This window comes from Pollachius pollachius (assembly GCF_949987615.1).
Source record: "Pollachius pollachius genome assembly, chromosome: 1".
In the NCBI taxonomy this organism is placed as follows: domain Eukaryota; kingdom Metazoa; phylum Chordata; class Actinopteri; order Gadiformes; family Gadidae; genus Pollachius; species Pollachius pollachius.
Genome location: NC_136934.1, coordinates 23062778 through 23082040, shown reverse-complemented (window position 1 = coordinate 23082040; position 19263 = coordinate 23062778). Strand labels below are relative to the sequence as shown.

At 45.9% G+C, this 19263-nt stretch overlaps 1 protein-coding gene across 1 annotated transcript; it reads left to right on the top strand.

The window, feature by feature from the left end:
• The first annotated feature begins 965 nt into the window (after positions 1 to 965).
• On the top strand, positions 966 to 18473 carry zmiz2 (zinc finger, MIZ-type containing 2). The gene is made up of 21 exons (XM_079747759.1): positions 966 to 1393; positions 4819 to 4910; positions 4994 to 5108; positions 5237 to 5445; positions 5958 to 6114; positions 6644 to 6880; positions 7578 to 7728; positions 8785 to 8903; positions 9015 to 9104; positions 9356 to 9545; positions 9816 to 9957; positions 10075 to 10153; positions 10537 to 10668; positions 11353 to 11458; positions 12173 to 12330; positions 12574 to 12641; positions 13626 to 13694; positions 14034 to 14326; positions 14692 to 14846; positions 14956 to 15159; positions 16350 to 18473. Exons 2-21 carry the CDS (start codon positions 4861 to 4863, stop codon positions 16455 to 16457), a joined length of 2832 nt encoding a protein of 943 aa, XP_079603885.1. The 5' UTR covers positions 966 to 1393; positions 4819 to 4860; the 3' UTR covers positions 16458 to 18473.
• Positions 18474 to 19263: the final 790 nt, after the last annotated feature.

The following is a 19263-nucleotide window of genomic DNA, read 5'->3' as shown; positions in this document are numbered from 1 at the left end:
CACGGACACACAAGTGTGTGCCGGGCTGTAGCTGACATAGGCTGCTGATCACTGGATCCATATTCATGTCCACTAGCATAATGATGTCATTATGTGTATAGGAAGGCTTATAAAAAGTGATCAGGTCACAGCTCCTAATCTCTTAGGGTCTGTCCAGATCTCCGTCATGATACACAGGAGTAGTCGGTCAACATGTTTGTCGCTTTTATTCTGTTGACTCAATTGTGTTAAAAGTTGTACACATGTATGATAAGAGAGATTATATAAGGAGACTAATTCAAAGACTGTATGGTAAGTATGTATGAGTGCAGTGTTAATAGTATGATATAACACGGTTTGTGTGTATGTACAGTATGGCATTGTTGGGGGCCTTATAGCATGTGACGTCTGGACTTTCTCCCTCATCTTTCTTTCACACACACGCACACGCACACACACACACACACACACACACACACACACACACACACACACACACACTCAGCACAAGAATATACATATTTTGGCCATATTATCAATAGCACAAAAATTGTATTGCATCTCACCTGTATTAATTGATTAGAAGAATAATATAGATGAATATATAGATTTTTTTGAATGTATACATAAATAGTACTCCTTATGAATGACTATTTATGTTTCCTTCTACAATAAATACTATATCGATACTAGGCTACCACCACTGCGACTATTAGTAGTCGTACCCTACTGCTTCTAGGCCTAATAATAGTATGATAATACAGCTGTTATTGGCTGCTTGTCTTTCTAATGATTATTATCGCATCGTCGTTCTCATTGTATCTGAATCACTTCAATTACATCCCTATCCATTTTTTGCCGTAACTATTTATGTTAAGTGTGAAAGTAATGTTGTTGTGGACCTGTTTCGGTCTGTCTCTCTCACCCTCCCTCTCTCTCCCTCTCCCTCTCTCTCTCTCTCTCTCTCTCTCTCGGTGTCTCGGAGCAGCAGGGGGGATAGGAACAGAAAAGCCTCGGGTCTTGTACAAGGCAGTTTCTACAGCCGTATGCTTGGCTTCAGTTTTACGGTTGAACCATCTTTAATGGCAGCAATTGACCGCGGGAGCAGCTGGTAGAATGCCCCAGGACCCACGGTGTAAGGGTGCATTCTGGTGATTTTGGAGTATCGGGGGATGGTGCCAATATCCACAGCAGGATAATACACAGGAGCAAGCTAGCTGGGCTAGCTGGCTGGAGTGAAAACCTGTGTGAATACGGACTTCCGTGAGGGATTTAGTGAGCAGATACCGGACAGGTTAAGGGGGTTCCTGTCGGAGCTGTGTTCGGGTCCCCTTTGGTAATTTATACTCCAGGGTTTGCTCTGTTCTGAGCACACAGCCCGGCCGAGGGCTCGGAGACAGAGGAAGTAACCAAGGTAAGGTCGGCTACTAAATAAACTAATCGTTTGCTCTCGGTTTTGGACATATAGTTGTATACGGTGTGAGATAGAGGCAATAGTGTGGTTAAATTTAATGCTCAATGTTCCAGGGTTGTATGTGTATTTTAGAGATGGAAGCCAACGGTTGCTAACGGCTAACGCCGTAGCATTCCATTGTCATAGCCCGCAAACGTTAGCCTGGTAACAGCTGTAAAGAAAATATTTTATTCCCCGATTGTAGTGGATGAATCACCCAGTCACGATTTCAGCAGTGTACTAATATCAGTGGTACACCCGTGGGACATTTAGATAAGCAAATTCCTTGGGTTGTTAAATGGGATTGGCTCATTTACGCAGTCGCCTCGTTAGCATGCTAATGCTTGTTAAGTAAGGAGGCTAGCACAGCAGCTAATGGCAAATCCTCATTCTCTGCCATTGTAAACAGTGGTGTGCGGCTCGTTAGCTCGCTGCTAGCCTGTCTTTGGTGGCCACACTGCAAGACGTTTCAAAATGTCCTCCCCTGACATATTCGTTTGGCCCGAGCGTTCCCTGTACCGATGCTCACGAGGACCGAGGACCGTTTATCGCCCGTGTTCTCCCAGTACCACAGGGCGCGTGGACCGTGCACGCTAGTGGGACGGAGAGGTGGCTGCTGGCTCAGAGCCAACATTGCTATTGTCTGTTTCCTGCAGGTTGTTATGCTACTATGTTGTATGGCATTGAGCTCGAAGACGATTGAACCCGAGATGGAGCAATCCAAATATAGTCTGCAAAGAGAATGGAAGGTCTGTGAGATAATTGATATGATACGACTACATGCTCCTCTGTGGAACTGCCTTTACTTATACTACTTAAAAATACTACTTATTTTTATTTATTTTTTACTTTTGGTCATGAATATGACTCGACTGCAATTTATGTTATGGTTGAGATTTGTTCTTTAGTAACGTTGTGCTCAGACTATAGATCCTATCTCAGGAGAACTTTCATGTCTGCCTCCATCCATCCTCTATATCCATTTCAGACATTGAACCTTAACCAGTAAAGACTAAGCTCCACTGAGGGTGTTGGTCTGGTCCTGTGTGTGGGAGCTCCATTATGGTATTGTAAACATACAACGAGAACCAGATAGTATTGGCCCACTATACCGGCTTACACATACAAGGCACATTTGACTCCGGTCAACAGAACTCTCTCTAGTGAGGAGACGGACCACAACGGTTCAGTAGTAGCAGGAAGCAGAGAACCTCATCATACTACACGTGCCGGAGTTCAAAGTAGTCCCAGGTGAAACTTGAAAGATGTTTATGATGACTACATGACTTGCAGGCCAACATTAAGCTGTTTTGAGGTGGAATGTTTACCGTAGAGAAAATAAATAAATAAAGTGCCATAGTGTCTGATCGAACCCCCAGCCTACGCCTCTCAGTTGGATAATGTTTACAGGAGCATATACCCAGCAATTCTGTCTACAGACCTTTCACATGGCATGCTTTTTCTCAGACTGGGTTCTTAAAAACCTTTGAATGTGCTTTATAATGTCATGTACAATTGAATTATCCTCCAAATTAAATAAAATCACAAGTTCATAATCCTTCCAGATGTTTACTCACTGCCCTAACAATCTGCACAGGCCAGTCTGCCATATCCCTTGGCTGTCGCTGGCTATTAACTTGAGAAGTTTCTGGTTGCTAACATGTTGAATCGGTGTTGGCCTATGTCGGCCAAGAGGAATATTTTTGGTGTTGGTGTTTGTTGGGGCGGTGTGTTTGTTGACTCAAGTTCAAAGAAATGTGTACTAGCAACTCAAACTTTTTAATATATATATTTGTAGGCCCGACCACTCTATCTTTATTCTAACCCTCTCTCCCTCTGACTGTCAGTCTAGCAATGGGATTTACAGTGTTTCATAAACCATGTCCTTATAGTTTTACCTGCCACTGCCTGCACAGGAGCCTAGGAAATTTGCATGCGAGTACAAGACCTCTTGCATGCTAAAGCGGGGTTCACCTAGCTGGGCCGAAATGGTCCCTTACATTATGTTTTCTTAATGTTTTAACTGTTTTAATTGGCAGTGCATACAATCTGCCTTACCAATATCGGATTTCCAAGTGGTACTTACAATTTAGTTTTAAACATGCAAAACATTTTCAAACATTTGTTACATTGTTGTGACCACATACTGTACTGACATGACATTGTAAAATGTCAAAATAACCCTAAAATTGTAGACCTAAATATGTTATATTAATAGACTAATCACATATTCCAGGTCCAAAATGAACTTTTGCAATTTGGTAATCTTTAGCAGCCGAACTAGCGGAGATCGCTCCGTTCCTGGTCAAGCAACTGAACCCTGCTTTATTTTTTTTTTAATACATCCACCATTGGATGGTGTTTATGTTGGACCATGAACAAAGTTCACACATATATTTAGAATAAGCATATCAGTAAGCTCTTTTGGCTCCAAAATGGACTTCAGTCTATTTAAAGTGGCACACTGAGATGCACTGGGCAGACTTCATATTTCAACAGTTAACTCAGTGTACATTTATAGTAACATTACATTCTTAGTCCTCAATGAATGCACTCCCTTTTGATTTCCAATAACATGGAATCTACAAAGGGCTATATTTGGAGATGTTTCGGTGAAGAATAACACCTGCCAGCATGCCAAGGGCAGATGGTTTGGACGATTCATGCAGGAAAAAAATGTCATGGTTGCATATAAAATAGTTAGCTTAGCTGGTATATTTTCTACTCTGGTATAAAGGTAATACATTTTTTTTTATAGATGTGTAATAGATCATTTGTATCCTCTTTTATATATCTAACTTTGACACACGTGTGGCAGCCTTCCTATCTCCTCGCTGTGTGTATTGTTTGACACCACAGTGATGTTCAGGAATGTGTGACTATGACTTCCTCCCCCTCCTTTATTCTCACACACACACACACACACACACACACACACACACACACACACACACACACACACACACACACACACACACACACACACACACACACACCTTAGTTAGGGGATGGTGGGGAGGGGCTCTGTGGGTCATGTGACATGACTCTGGCCAATGAACCGGGTTATGGCAGCTGTAGCCTAGCAACAAGAGTGATTGTGGCAGAGCTGTTCTTCTTTATCTACTGCACATCATAGGTAATGATGCTGCTCCTCGTGTAGTTTTGAAAGTACAGCAAGTCCCTGTACCACAGCAGGGTTACATATTCAATGAGATGTAAATAGTACTTGTTGTATTCAAATTGTCCCATTTCAATCATTTTATGCTTGGAAATAATTTCCTGATGTAGCTCAATGTTTCTGGCAGAATGTACAGGTTCTGGGCACGATTGCTAAGTAAAGTAAACGTCTCAGAAAACACAATGCATTATTCTGTCTGTCTCACTAGGTGGGCTGTCTGTCTCTCTGAGGAAGCCCCCCCAACCTGACTATGAATCCTATGAACCCCATGAAGGCTGGACTATCAAACAACCCCCACAAGTACAAAACACACACACACACACACCTCAAAGTACATGCGATACAGTTCCCATATTTATTTGAATGTGTGTTTGTGTTCCCAGCGACGGTTCGTACCCCTATGACCCCTCCAGTTGGCAACAACAGTCCAATCAGCCAACAGGATCCCTCTCCGTGGTAACCACAGTCTGGGGGGTGACCAATCCCTCGGCCAGTCAGGTAAGACGTGTGGATAGATGTAGATATAGGGAAGGATGCCCTGGTACGGGTGTACCCGGCCTGATCAGAAATCACATTTTCTAATTTCTCATGTGTCCTTGTCTGTTTTTCCTTCTCCCTCGCTCCAGGGTCTAGGTGGGGGAGGGATGGGTCCCGGGAACAACCCAGGTGGGGGGCCCATGATGCAGGGGCCAGGTGGGCCCGGAATGGGTGGCCCTCCTGGAGGGTACATGGGCCAACAGGGGTACCCTGAGCCCAACAAGGGCTACATGGGCCAGGGCATGTATGGCCGGTCCTCCGGAGGGTACCCGGGAGGAGCACCGGGCTATGGGGGCAGGTAGGCTACTGACAGATGAACCGTGAATCTAAATGTTGATGAATGAATGCCATCTGATTGGCTGACCGCTTAATCAATGACAACATGCATCGTCAAAGCATTTTCCCCCATTGCCGATTAGCTTTTTTTGAAACAACCAAAAGGTGACAAAAAAATTCTTCAGTTCACGACTTTTCTTGTCTTGGATAACAACACACTTGTTTTCTGAAAATACATTGACACAAATCGGAGAAAATCCACTCGTACCACTTTGTTCATCCCTTTTTTAATCAACGGCAGATGAGAGGGAGTAAACTAACATGCCTTAGGCAAAATAAATATACATGTGGATATAGATCTCAATGATGCTGAGCTTGCATCTGCCTTTCTCCAGTCAATGTGATGTAGAGATGAGAAAACATGAGAAATATCAGTGTCTTTCAAGTTAGTTTAAGAGCTGGGGCGATGCTGCTATGGTGGCTGGTTTATGTACATTCCCTGGTTGGGTTCTGATCTGATACTGCCCTGTACAGCTACCAACAGGGACCGGGCGGTTCCAGGGGGTCAGAGTTCACCCAGGCAGCAGCCGCTGCCGCCGTCGCCGCGGCCGCTGCCACGGCAACCGCCACCGCTACAGCAACAGTGGCTGCCATCCAGGAGAAACACAACCAGGAAATGAACTATGGACAGGTGAAATTACTTGCCGCTGGGACACCAATGCTTCCACACCTGTGATTCAATCGACAAAGAGGAAACGCATTGCACGGATAATAAAGTTCACCACCTTCTGTATTGGATAGTGTTCTACCCTGCAAGCTGTATAGATCTACCTACCTTATTGAAGTTCTGCAGAAGTACATTTTGCTGTTTGTGTTTTTTGTTACTACGTGAATTATATTTCTTTACCCGTCCAACTATTTAAAATCAATATCTCGGCCTGACTCTCTTGACATTCTGTGATGCAAAATGACAAAATTGAGGGCTATTCTATGACCTTGACACGAACGCTGAGATTGGCGACGTGTTGGTAACCTCAGGTAGGCTCAGGCTGCACATCTTCGCGTGCGCCTAGGTCTGGACTGTAGAATGGACTGTTTAGTGACATAGAAATGTCCCTAGGACCGTAGTTATGTGGGCCGTAGGTGGCAGCAGAACACAATAGGGCATTGTCTAATGTATAATAACGCGTGTTTACTTTGGGTTACTTGTCGTTTCATAGATGGGTGGATCGGCCTACAACCAGCAGTTCATGTCCCATGCGGGCCCCCGCGGCCCCCCTGGTATGTCCCAAGGTGGCATGGGCCCTGGTCAGAGCAGGGCCCCCCCCTCAATGGGCCCCATGTACGGCCCTGGTGGACCCGCTCAAAGGATGGCCCAGCATCCAAACTATGGGCCCGGGCCCCAGCAAGGACCTCTACGACCGCAACAAGGCCTCAAACGGCCCTACAACTCTGAGGTGAGCTGGCCCAATGCATGGGTCAAAACCAGAGAAATCACTGTCGGTGGTCATCAACATTCATAAACAGTTCTCTGGCTGATAGGATTGCTAAATAATTACTTTTAATGATTCCTGAATTGTATGTAAAATGTCTATCCTGATGATTAAAGAAAAAAACAATCCCCAAAGTCTGATAATTAATTGATGATTAGGTCATTTTTAACACCAGTTGATCAAAGGTTATGATTTGAGTCGTGTTTTCTGTGATTCACGGTCTGGTATTGGGTGCTCTCGTAGCTCTCTACTCCACGACCCAATCAGCAACTTGAAGGTGGGACTTGCAAATAAATATAATGACAGAATCCATGTGACCAGTGACCAATCGTTAACAACATGGTGTCTTGCATAGCGAAAAGTTATGGTACATTTTTCTGCCTTTTATAGTCTCTGTGTTATAGTCGTTAGTGTATGGTTTCTGTTATTAAGTCCTTTTGTTAAAACTTACAGAAATATCGATTGGAACATCATAGAGCTAGAACAGAAGTCACTTTAGAAATCGTTGGCCACTATATACTGGGTTTACATGGAAGCAACTACACCTAGATGAGATGGGTAGATGAGTTTTTCCCCGAAGAATCTTCAGAATGAAATGTGTAGAGATGTAAGTCTGGATGCTCATGGGGCTAACCCTGCCTCTGTGTGTGTCTGTCCCCAGTCGTTCCCCGGCGTACCGCAGCAGTACGGGCTCCAGGTGGGCTCCAGTGTGAACGTGATGTCCGGCCCCGGGGGTCCAGGCCCTGGGGGAGCTGGGCCCAACCACCCGGGTCAGGGCCCCTACCCAGGGCAGAACATGCAGTACCATGGCGGTGAGAAAACCTACCTGGCCTAAACCATAAAGCCACAGTATGCAATATGTAAATATGGACATTTGAATTCTTCTCAGACTGTGGGTTCATGTTATACTTTTTGGAATAGGTGTCGACCTCAGGGGATTTGCCCCCCTCAAAATTTAGAACACACGCATTTGTCCCCCCCCCCGGATAAAAAGAAGCAGAGGACTTTCATTTGAAAGCGGTCTATAGCGTTACTCATAGTTGCAACAATGCCTCAGACAGGGCTGTGCCTCTTTTCTCCAAGTCTTTTTTAGTCCCCAGTACACACAAACACAATCCCCTGAACAAAAAACACAAAGTGGACGGAGGAGGACTAGGACATATTTGAAGGCAACAAAGAATGCCGGATAGCCTTCTTTTGTTATGTTCCATTATATTCCGTTTTCCTTTATATAAGTAAAGACATTTTAACCATAAATGGCTGCAGAAAAGGCATCAATCTCAAAGGCTCCTTTGGCCAATAAGTGGACTGCAGCCGGCTTGAGCTTGTGCTTGGAGGGCGAGGGCGAGCTGGAGGGCGAGGGCGAGCTGGAGGGCGAGGGCGAGCTGGAGGGCGAGGGCGAGCTGGAGGGCGAGGGCGAGCTGGAGGGCGAGGGCGAGCTGGAGGGCGAGGGCGAGCTGGAGGGCGAGGGCGAGCTGGAGGGCGAGGGCGAGCTGGAGGGCATGGGCGAGCTGGAGGGCGAGGGCGAGCTGGAGGGCGAGCTCTGTAAACAACAGGCTTTTCTGCCATTATCTGCAAACCAATTAAAACCCATTCATCCATGTAAAATCCTACACGTAGTCCCTTGAACTTTTCCATCATAAATGCCTATTTTTTCAATTTTTACCAGTTTTCAGTGGCTTTAAGGATGTAAATCATACTTTTGGTGTGTTCGCTGGGGCTGACGAACTGCTTTCGAACGTCGCCATTTCAACAGTGTAGAATACAGTCACTGCAAACCCTTTTCTGTGCTAACTTAACAATAAGCCAAGTCAGATGAAAACAATTGAGTCACCACTTTTGCGCTAAACGTGTTCCTTCCTCTACAGGTCCCGGTGGTCCTGGCCCCACACCCCAGCGATCTGGTCCCTCCCCTTCTTACCAGAACCACAAGATGTCCCTCCCACAGTACCCCAACTCGGCCCCACCAAACTCACAATACTACAAGGTAAGCAGGAATTCTGTGAGATGGCTCAACATTGCACCAAATAAAGTTGCTAGTCAGGACTAACCACTTTCTGTGTGTGTGTGTGTGTGTGTGTGTGTGTGTGTGTGTCAGGACCAGTTTAATGGGCAGGGCGGTGCATTAAACTCCTTATCAGCAGGTGGCGCCGGTGGCCCGTACAACTCGTTCAACCAGCCTACTGGGGTAAGCCCCCCATCTATGCTGTGGTTCAGTTGGTCCAATTATGCCCGACCTGTGTGTCTTTTATAGTGTAAGTCTTGGCACATACAGGATCTTTGTGCAAACTGCTCGTCACGGGATGATGTCCAAGTCCTTTCAGCCTCTTTACGCAACGGCCACATGCCATGTTGATCGTTGTTCATTGCATGTGTCCACCTTTTCGTTTTTTCCTACCTTTCTGTTACTGTCTAATGCCCCTCCTCTCTCTCTTCCAGCCGGGCCGAGGGTTGCCAGGTTACCCTAGTTCTCCCCTTCCCGGTAACCCCACCCCTCCCATCACCCCTGGGAGTTCAATGGCCCCACCCTACATGTCTCCTAGCAACAGTGACGTCAAGCCATCACCTTCTTCCTTCCTGCCGGACATTAAGCCCAACATGAGCAGCCTGGTTCCACCCCCTCCTTCCGGTACGCACACACACATACAAACATACACACCCATGCGCGCACGAAATGCTGTGTGTGGCCAGCTGCTGAGCAAGTATGGCTTCATTACATTATTCTTTTTTCATGAGACATGAAGGCCAAAATGTCAATCCTTATAGGTGTTTTGATTAAAAAAAGAATTTCAAGTCAATGTTTCCTCAACCGTGTGACAACACGGTAAACGCATTCGAGGGACCCTTTGCTGTCTGCCCCGTAATAATCATATCAACAAACTCCATTTGCTGTTGGCAGGTAACCCTAGCGACGACCTTCGGCTGACCTTTCCTGTGCGTGACGGCGTGGTGCTGGAGCCCTTCAGACTAGAGCACAACCTGGCCGTGAGTAACCACGTCTTCCAGCTGAGGGACTCTGTCATCAAGACCCTGATGATGAGGTAGGCACACACAATCGTGCACATACAAACACCCATAAACAATATGTCAATCAAACGGACACACATGCAACACTGTGTCTCCATTGATTGGATCCGCCTCCATCTGTCGTCTCTTAGGCCAGATCTGGAGCTGCAGTTCAAGTGTTACCACCATGAAGATCGGCAGATGAACACTAACTGGCCTGCGTCTGTTCAGGTTAGTGTTCAATCCCCGACCGCCTATACTGAACCTGACACGCACACAAACACACTATGACCTATGTGTATGTGGTTGGCAGTAGCTCAGGAGATAGAGCGGGGTTGACTGGTAACCAGAAGGTTGCTAGTTCGATCCCCGCCTCCTCCTAGAGTATCGAGGTGTCCCTGAGCAACACACCTCACCCTGACTGCTCCCGGCGAGCTGGCTGTTGCCATGCGGGGTTGACTCCAACGTCGGTGTGTGAATGAATGGTTGTAATTTGCTTTGGATAAAAGCTTCAGCAAAATCCCCTAAAATATAAATGTACTGCAGTACTAACACCATGGCAATGTTGTAGTACATGACTGTAATGTGTTTCTCTACGTATCTCCACCTCTCAGGTCAGTGTCAACGCCACCCCGCTGACCATAGAGCGCGGGGACAACAAGACTTCCCATAAGCCCTTGTATCTGAAGCACGTCTGCCAACCAGGAAGGAACACCATTCAGATCACTGTCACAGCCTGCTGTTGTGTAAGACACGCACACACACATGCACACAGGCAAACGCACACACGGGCGCCACTTCGACCGCCTAATTTTACAGTACAGTATGTAGAATTGAGTGCTATCGAGCTAGATAATATTATATTTGTTTGTATTAATTAGTTTGTATTCCAATAAAAATAAGATTGGTTGGATTTTGTTGAGTAGTAGGAAGGAGGGGGGCTTGTTATCACTGTGGCAACGACCCATTTGGGATTTCTTATTTTAGTAGCGTCGTTGTGTAGGAGCATTGTTGGGATACAAGTGACCATAAACCGGTATAGGACGTGGCTCATGTAACCTATGAAGATGAGCTTATGCGCCGCCATTTCAACACAATTTCTGCGGTACTAAGAGGAGTCATTTGTAATGGAAGATTCAAAATGAAGGATTATGATGAGTTGGTTTTCATTATTTAATGCATCCATGTTATGGGAGAGAATGTATTCAGTTGGTTGCAATCTGAAACCCCACCGCTTGTTACCGCTATATTATACACACTAGACCTTTCAAGCCGGTCTTAGTTATAAATCATCCACATAATCATATTTTTTTTGTACTCACATTATTATGAATAAATAATGAACCATCGATTTGTATTAACTTGTTACACTATTCCCCTCTTTCTATGTCTCTCTCTCGTTCTCGCTCTCTCGCTCTCTCTCTCTGCAGTCCCACCTGTTTGTCCTCCAGCTGGTCCATCGGCCGTCTGTCCGCTCGGTTCTTCAGGGACTCATGAAGAAGAGGCTTCTCCCTGCAGAGCACTGTGTTACCAAGAGTAGGCTCTCTTTGGCTTTACCTTCTTATAATCCCCTATGGACAGCACCTACCCCACCCAATAGCAGCTTATCGTCTATGAGGATGAGACTGTTTTGTCTTGATTGGTTGTACCTCCATTTGGCGCTTTTATAATTTACTATTGTACGTCGCTTTTATCCAAAGTGACGTACAATCAGTACATTTGTCAGAAGAAAAAATAACAATGTGTGACTGTCGATACAGTGAAGATATTTCTAGAATCAATTGCTTACAATTACAATTGCTAGGTTACCTAAGTACTATTTTTATTTTAAGGTGCCAGGACTTGCAACAGACAATAAGTCCATGAGAGCGGTGTTTCAATTCAATTTGATTGGTGTTCGATAAATTAAATCACTGAAGATGAGTGAGCACCAGTATTAGTCGCTAGCTACACAGAAGATGTGTGTGTCTGTCTAACAGCTGATAGTCAGATAGTCGGTCTGCTTGTGTGTCTGTCGGTCTGTCTTGGTCTTACTGGTCCACTGTATGCGTGTTTTTCTTCCTGTGTGTCTGTCTGCCTGTCTTATTGTCTGACTGACCTACTGCGTGTGTGTCTGTCTGCCTGTCTGATTGTCTGACTGACCTACTGAATGTGTGTCTGTCTGACAGCCTGTCTGACAGTCTGGTTGTCTGACTGACCTACTGTATGTGTGTCTGTCTGACCTGCTCCGTCTGTCTCTCTGTCTCCCAGTAAAGAGGAACTTCAGCAGCGGGACGATCCCGGGGACCCCCGGGCTCAACGGAGAGGACGGGGTGGAGCAGACCGCCATCAGGGTCTCCCTCAAGTGTCCAATCACGTTCCGCCGTATCCAGCTCCCCGCGCGAGGCCACGACTGTCGACACATCCAGGTCTGAGCATCGGCCATCACCCTCTAGCACCATGCTATGACGTGGTGTGTGTGTGTGTGTGTGTGTGTGTGTGTGTGTGTGTGTGTGTGTGTGTGTGTGTGTGTGTGTGTGTGTGTGTGTGTGTGTGTGTGTGTGTGTGTTTGTGTGCAATTCAATAATATAATCTACCTGATGGCCATATGTTGCCTCTGATGTCTTGTCTTCATTAAGTAAAATGTGTATCTATTATCTTTCTTTCTGTAGTGCTTTGATTTGGAGTCGTACCTGCAGCTCAACTGTGAACGAGGGACGTGGCGCTGCCCTGTGTGCAAGTATGTCTAAACATGCACGCACACACACACACTCGCATACCCACACATACGTACACACTCATCAAAGGTTACACTCAGAAGTAGTCCTCCCAAATCAGACTTGATATCAATAGCGTAACGTCTGATGGCCAACTTAAATCTGGGGGAGCGGGTGGTTCGATTTGCAACGTGTAATGTTTGTTCCAACCTATCATGTTGCTGGAGGCAGGAATCTGTTGGTGTGTAATTGCTATCCCCTTCTTAGAAAAAGTGTCCGTAATGGTTTAAAATCAACCCCCTTAAGACCTTCCACTGTAGAATCGCACCTATTCAGATCCTATTCTCCTCTTCCACTAGTTGAAATGAGAACTCTTGAGATTGAAAAATCCCGTAACGTAACAGGAAACAAGGTGTATCTGTCTGTGATTTTTAGAAAGCGGCAGCGTCTTTTCTGACCAATCTTCCCTGATTGGTTCAGCGACTCTTGCCTTTCAATCACATATGAGCAGATAGCGTTATCATAGCCCCCAACAGGTGTGTGAAACAACATCTTGTACTCTACTGCTCCCTTTCCAGCTATCTACTTCTACTTTCAAATATTCCCTACAGCATTACATCTACATATCCTGTTGTTCTTTGAGATTATAATGCACATCCAATAATACACAAGATTGTTTGACAGATAATTGTAGTAGACTCTGGATGATGATTCGACGCTGCGCTATTATCTTGACTCTCTGAAGCACTAACCCTCCACTAAAAAAAAGTGGGTTTCTGTTGGAAACCCTTAGCATAGAAGGAGTAATGAGTCTGAGGTTGTGCTCGAACACACGACAAAAATAATGGGTGTAGTTGCTTCTGTATTTATTTGTATGAAAATCATGTGAACGCTGCACTGTATTCTGACGGCCTCATCGTCTCAACTGAAACAGTGGCTGATTGCAATGGTGGCAATGGCCATTGAAATTGAATATAATGTTTATTCAATATTGTGTGTTTGTGTAGTAAAACGGCTCTTCTGGAAGGCTTGGAGGTGGACCAGTATATGCTGGGGATCCTCATCTACGTCCAGAGGTAAGTTCAGTTCCTCTCCCTCTATGTTAGCAGCACATTAGCGCGGCCTCAGGGTTGACCAACAACAGGTCTGCCAACCACAAAACATGGTTGCTTGGCCCGACTGTTCGGAATGATTTGATCCAATCCGAGTAGTTGAACTGATCTAGATCAGTTTTCATGACACGCAGGTGAAACGCCACACCCAGAGATCATCAATGATTGACCGTCATTCCCGTGGATGGCATGAGATGACTCCCTGACAATGGATGCCATGATTCCTCTGCATTGTGGCTCTCTTCCAGCTCTAATGATCTTCCCTTTGCCTCTGCTCCTCTCCCGGTCTCCCGGTCTCTCAAGCTCTGAGTACGAGGAGATCACCATCGACCCAGTTTGCAGTTGGAAGCCGGTTCCAGTCAAGCCCGACCTCCACATCAAGGAGGAGCCGGACGGGCCCGTGCTGAAACGCTGCCGCACGCTCAGCCCGAGTCACATGGTCCTGCCCAGCGTTATGGAGATGATCGCGTCACTAGGCCCCTCACCCTCCTCCTCTGGACCCTCCTCGAGGACCTCGTCCTCGCCCATGCCCTTCCCCACCATGCCTGCAGGGGGCAATAGCAACAACGGCGGCAACTCTGACTACGGTGGACAAGGTAGGCCCACGTTGTAACACTCAGCCTGCTCCGCTTCCTGTTCGCGGCCAAGCATATTGGGGAGGCGAACCAGCTAAACAACCCATCCCTTTTGGGGGACCCAATGATGTTCAGTTGAATGTAGGCCATGATGTCCCGACAACAGCACAAAGATATTGAGGCACATATCACAGCACAGCTCAGAGCCAATCAGGAGCCCTCTCTTGATGTGAGGCACATGGCTTCCTGTTTATCGAGGGACCCCTTTTTCTTTTAACTTCTCCAGCTGGATCTGGTAACCTATGTTGGTGAACAGCGTCCTCGTCTCTCGTACCTTGTTAGAGTGATGACATCATTGTTTACCGGGTCTCTCCCTTGCGCGGCAGGTGGGTACCCCGGCCAGCCTGGAGGCTTCCCAGAGTTCCCGGGAGTGGGAGGAGACTTCTCTTCTCCCGGGCCGCCCCCTCTCTCGTACCAGTCGGAGCTGCCCAGTGGCCTCCTCACCCCCGACAAACCTCCCCCACATCCCATGGGCCAACAGGTACCTCCCACAGGGCTGCTCCGCCCACCATCGCTGTGCCGTGTGTCGTCATCCCTATCCCCTCTGCACCGCTCACTCTCTCATGGTGTGTCTCTCTCCCTCTGCTCAGATGTCTCTTCCAGGCCGGCTGGACTCCACTTCCCATGCTGGTTCCCAGCAGCAGTCGCATGGTCTCCACGGTAGCGCCCAGCCGGGGAGCGGTAACCATGGCAACCAAATGATGCAGCGTGGCAACCAGAACCCCCGTCTCCAAGGCGACGGGTTTGGTCTGGGGGTGCCAGGGGGGTCTGATGTTCCAGAACCTTCGTTGGATGTGAGTGTGTGTGTGTGTGTGTTTGTGTAAAAAGAGATTTATTGCAGCGTAACTCCTTCATTTGAACATATATTTCCGAGGGCATTTAAATATGATTTTTTTTCTTAAAGCTTTTAATAATAATAATTACACAATAACAATGGATTGAAACATAAAAAAAACAATAATTAAGATATTAAACAACATAAATTTGCAATGATTTGATCCAATTTGGGTTGCCATGGGAGCGTATACAATTCCGATGCTCACCAGTTCAGCACAGGGGTCCAGCAACAGTGGACAGCGCTGCTATTAAGTCTATGTTTCAAGAAAGCCTTGTTTTACTTCACATTGAACTATGTTACATGTAGTACTATGGCTGCAATCATTGGGCTTCGTAACACTTTGGTTATGCTGTTAAGAGACATCATTATTTTGGAAATCACTCTCGCTCATCTTCCATTAACGCAGCAGAGCCAGCAGTTTGTTTCACACAAAGCAGAAGGAATAAGCAGGGAGCAGCCTTGTCCTATGAGGCTATAGGTACTTCAGGAGTTACAACTAACATGGGGCTGTTTGAATCAACACAAGTACAGGACTACTCTTATATGGTCACTCCTGAAAAAATAAGTCCCGCAGAGAGGGAGAGTGAAGCACGCTCTGCAGTGAGAGGCAGGCTGGTTATTATCTGAGATCAATGAAACGAGCTGTACGTTTATGGTTAAATGCAGCCAACCTTTTTGGAAAGTTGTGTGATTTAAAGAGGAATTACGTTACATGTAAGACAAGCATTGAGTTTCTCAGTGACTGAACATAATGACGGCACGAGTTTGGCCCTTGACCGGCTTTTGCACTTGCTAGTTTCCATCCAACAACGAGGAACTACTCCTCCACGCCGCGCAGTTCTCAGTGAGCATGAATAACAGTCTAGTGGGCGTGCCTCGCACATGTCTAAGGCCGGTACGGCACTAATGCCTCCAAAAACCTTTGTGCCTAAACTTATTTGCATTGACCCCGTCATTGTGGCGTTTGTCTCCAGCGCTATAAATAAAGTTTGGGAATAGAGTTAATTGATCTGCTGCTGCTGACTGACAATGCTGATTGGCCAAAAGCCATTTTCCTAAATTTGATCATGCACTATAAGAATAGATAACTCTATCCTAGTAGGAACTGTAAGACTAGATGCTAAGTATCTGTATCTGTGTGTGTAGTTGCTTCCAGATCTGACCAACCCAGATGAGCTGCTCTCCTATCTGGGACCCCCGGACCACCCTAGCAACAACAATGACGACCTGCTGTCCCTGTTTGAGAATAACTGAATGGGAACACGTGCACACAAAGGAAGATACAGACACACACACACTCAAAATACAACACACACACACAGGATACCACACAAACACACACACACACAGGATACAACACAACCACACACACTAACACGTTTCCCATGGCTCTGACGCTCTCCCCCTGCCGGAGGGAGAAGCTCTATTCATGCTGGGCTGGTTCGACTCACAGCTCCTATCTGTTGGTGCATTCGTAGAGATTCAACAAAGTCTTCAGGTCTTTTACTTTTGCCGATCCCCAGAAACGAAGGAACTGTCGAGGCGCTATGACTGACTTCCTGTATATTTATGTATTAAATACAATGTACCAGTTGTTGAAGCACCCCAAATCCGCCACAACACTCCACATGTGAAATAGTCATGGAGCTCGATGTGGATGCAAAAAGTTAGTTTTGCCTGTTTTTAGGAACATTTATGTGGGGTGAGAATTTTAAAACTCAGAAACTAGATGGACCCCTGTCATTTTTTCAATGCACTAGATGTCCCTGAAACTGGTCCAGTGTGGATAGCTGTCACTTTCCTCCCTCATGCAGCACAGACACCAACCAATGAGGACGTAAACAGACAAACTGACACGCGCCCACACTCTTTGACCAAGAAAAAAAGAGAACCCACAAATGATGTGGTGGGACCTCCTGTAGGGCTGGACTCGGGCAAGGCCTCGCCAGGACTCAATGGGGCAATTGACAATAAGAAAATGATAATACAACAACTTTTAAATATACAAATTTGTAATGTCTTATGGTAACTGTATTATGTTTTTTTTTTTTCTTTTTCTTTTTTTTAAATCTCAGAGAAAAAAATGTATTGATCTTTCATCGTCCATTCCTAATTGTGGAGCGCCAGCCTCCTGGTGTTGGTCGAGCGGTGGGCCGGGACACACACGAAGCCACTGCTCCTGTTTCCTCACGCGACCAGTGTGTTTTTTAGTAAACCTCAGACTCCAAAAACGTTCTTAATTTGAGTTCACGTGGTGTCCCCTCCTCCAACATGATGAGAGTGTATGTTTTATAACGATTCGTCTGGCCACAGAGACTTTATGATGCTCCCCGGTGCTTATAGACCTTTACATGGCATCGCGGTGGGGATTGTGAAGATGTTGATACTATTTCAGACACCACTAAAGACTTGTAGAGAACGTTCGAGAGGTGGGGAATATGTGTTGAATGATAACCTGACTGGTGGAAAACGGTTGGTTTTACATCTGGCTGATCGGGTCCCGAGTAGGGATGACCAAAATGTATACGAATGATACAGGTGTAGCTTCTCTCTCCATTGTAGTTTGCAGATCTAGGACGACTAGATTTGACTTAGCAATGCAGTCCAAGCATTTTATTTTTTTCTACACTGTCGAGAGGACGAAAAGATTTGTTCACCTTTCCAAATGAATGGACCGGGAGAGGAACGACTGAACTCTGACCCTGGCCTTCGGACAGTCCCTCCCCCCCACGTCTAAATATAGTCTATCGCAGTCCCATTACCGGCTCCTGGTGGACACTTTTTACAGCAGGACCAGCGTCGGGCGTCTCTGGAAAAATTGTCCCCTTAACCAACCCCCCTTCTCCCCCCGCCATCATCTGCAGTTTTGAAGAGAATGCGTTGGTCTCGCTGAGCTTCTAAAGACTCCCGTTACACTGGTGTCGTCACCTGTAATAAATACTGATGGGAATGAAATGACTTCACAAGGAATCCAGTAGCCCACATGTCTGCATGTCCAGTGTGCAGCGGGCTCCTCGAGGGTTTTAAAGGATCAGTGAGGGTGTTCCGGGGTGTTTTTCCATCATCCTCATATATGTTGTAAATTATCTAGTCCAGACAGGTGTTGTGTGTCTGTCCAGTGTTCACCGAGTCAGGTGACCTAAGCTCAACATGTTCATCCCTCTGTGATTCAGTAATTATGCTAATATTAATAACCTTTTAATTTAATAAACACAAGCTGGAAAGACCGATGGACTCTCCATTTTTTTTAAATGAGGCGAAACATACTATTTCAACCACTTCTATTTGCCTTTTCAGTTTTATTATTCCGTTTCAGACATGTTGGATCTACTTTGTCATACCTTGTCTGTGCTGTAAAGGCAGTGTGTAATGGGCATTAAACAAAGTGTAGTAGAAAAGTTCAATATAAACGGTGGGGTTTGGATGTTGAATTTATTTCCCACACACATACAGGCCTACCTATGGTAGAACAGCATTGAAGCTATAGGCCAAAACATTCACGTCCACAAATCCATCCAGACAACTTTGACCAGAAGTAAAGTATAAAACTCATGGGCTGTAACTCCATGCATATACTCACCAGTCTCATCTAGTCTATTCAATTAAATTGTATTTGTGTATAGCCTATACACAAATACAATTGCCCTTAATCACGGTAGTCTCAAAGGGCTTAACAGGCCATACATTTTTGATACCCCCCTGACCCTAGCCCCAACAGGCCATACATTTATGATACCCCCCTGACCCTGGCTGGCCTAGCCCCCAAGAGGGTAAGAAAAAGCTCCCTTAATCTTAAATCCCAATGCATATACAAGCTATTCCAAGCCTTTAGTATCGGTATTAGGTTCATTATACGTTACAAAATAAACATAAGAAAGTTATTTAAGAAGGCCGTCTGGTCCGCAGTAGATTACAGGGGCCAGGAAGAAAGTCTGACGATGTTAGTTCACGAAGCGGATTACATCACTCCCGAAATGTTTCTACTATAGTTTATTTTCTTTCCTTTTTTCTTTTCAGTGCTGACAGCAATGGTTGAGAGTACCGACCGCGCCCAGACTGC

Bases quoted from the DNA above. Each gene is read 5' to 3' on its own strand.
- zmiz2 (XM_079747759.1), top strand. From the start codon at position 4,861: ATGAATCCTATGAACCCCATGAAGGCTGGACTATCAAACAACCCCCAC. The intron at 6,115-6,643 runs GTGAAATTACTT...GTCGTTTCATAG, and splicing joins AGGAAATGAACTATGGACAG to ATGGGTGGATCGGCCTACAA. The intron at 10,154-10,536 runs GTTAGTGTTCAA...TCCACCTCTCAG, and splicing joins ACTGGCCTGCGTCTGTTCAG to GTCAGTGTCAACGCCACCCC.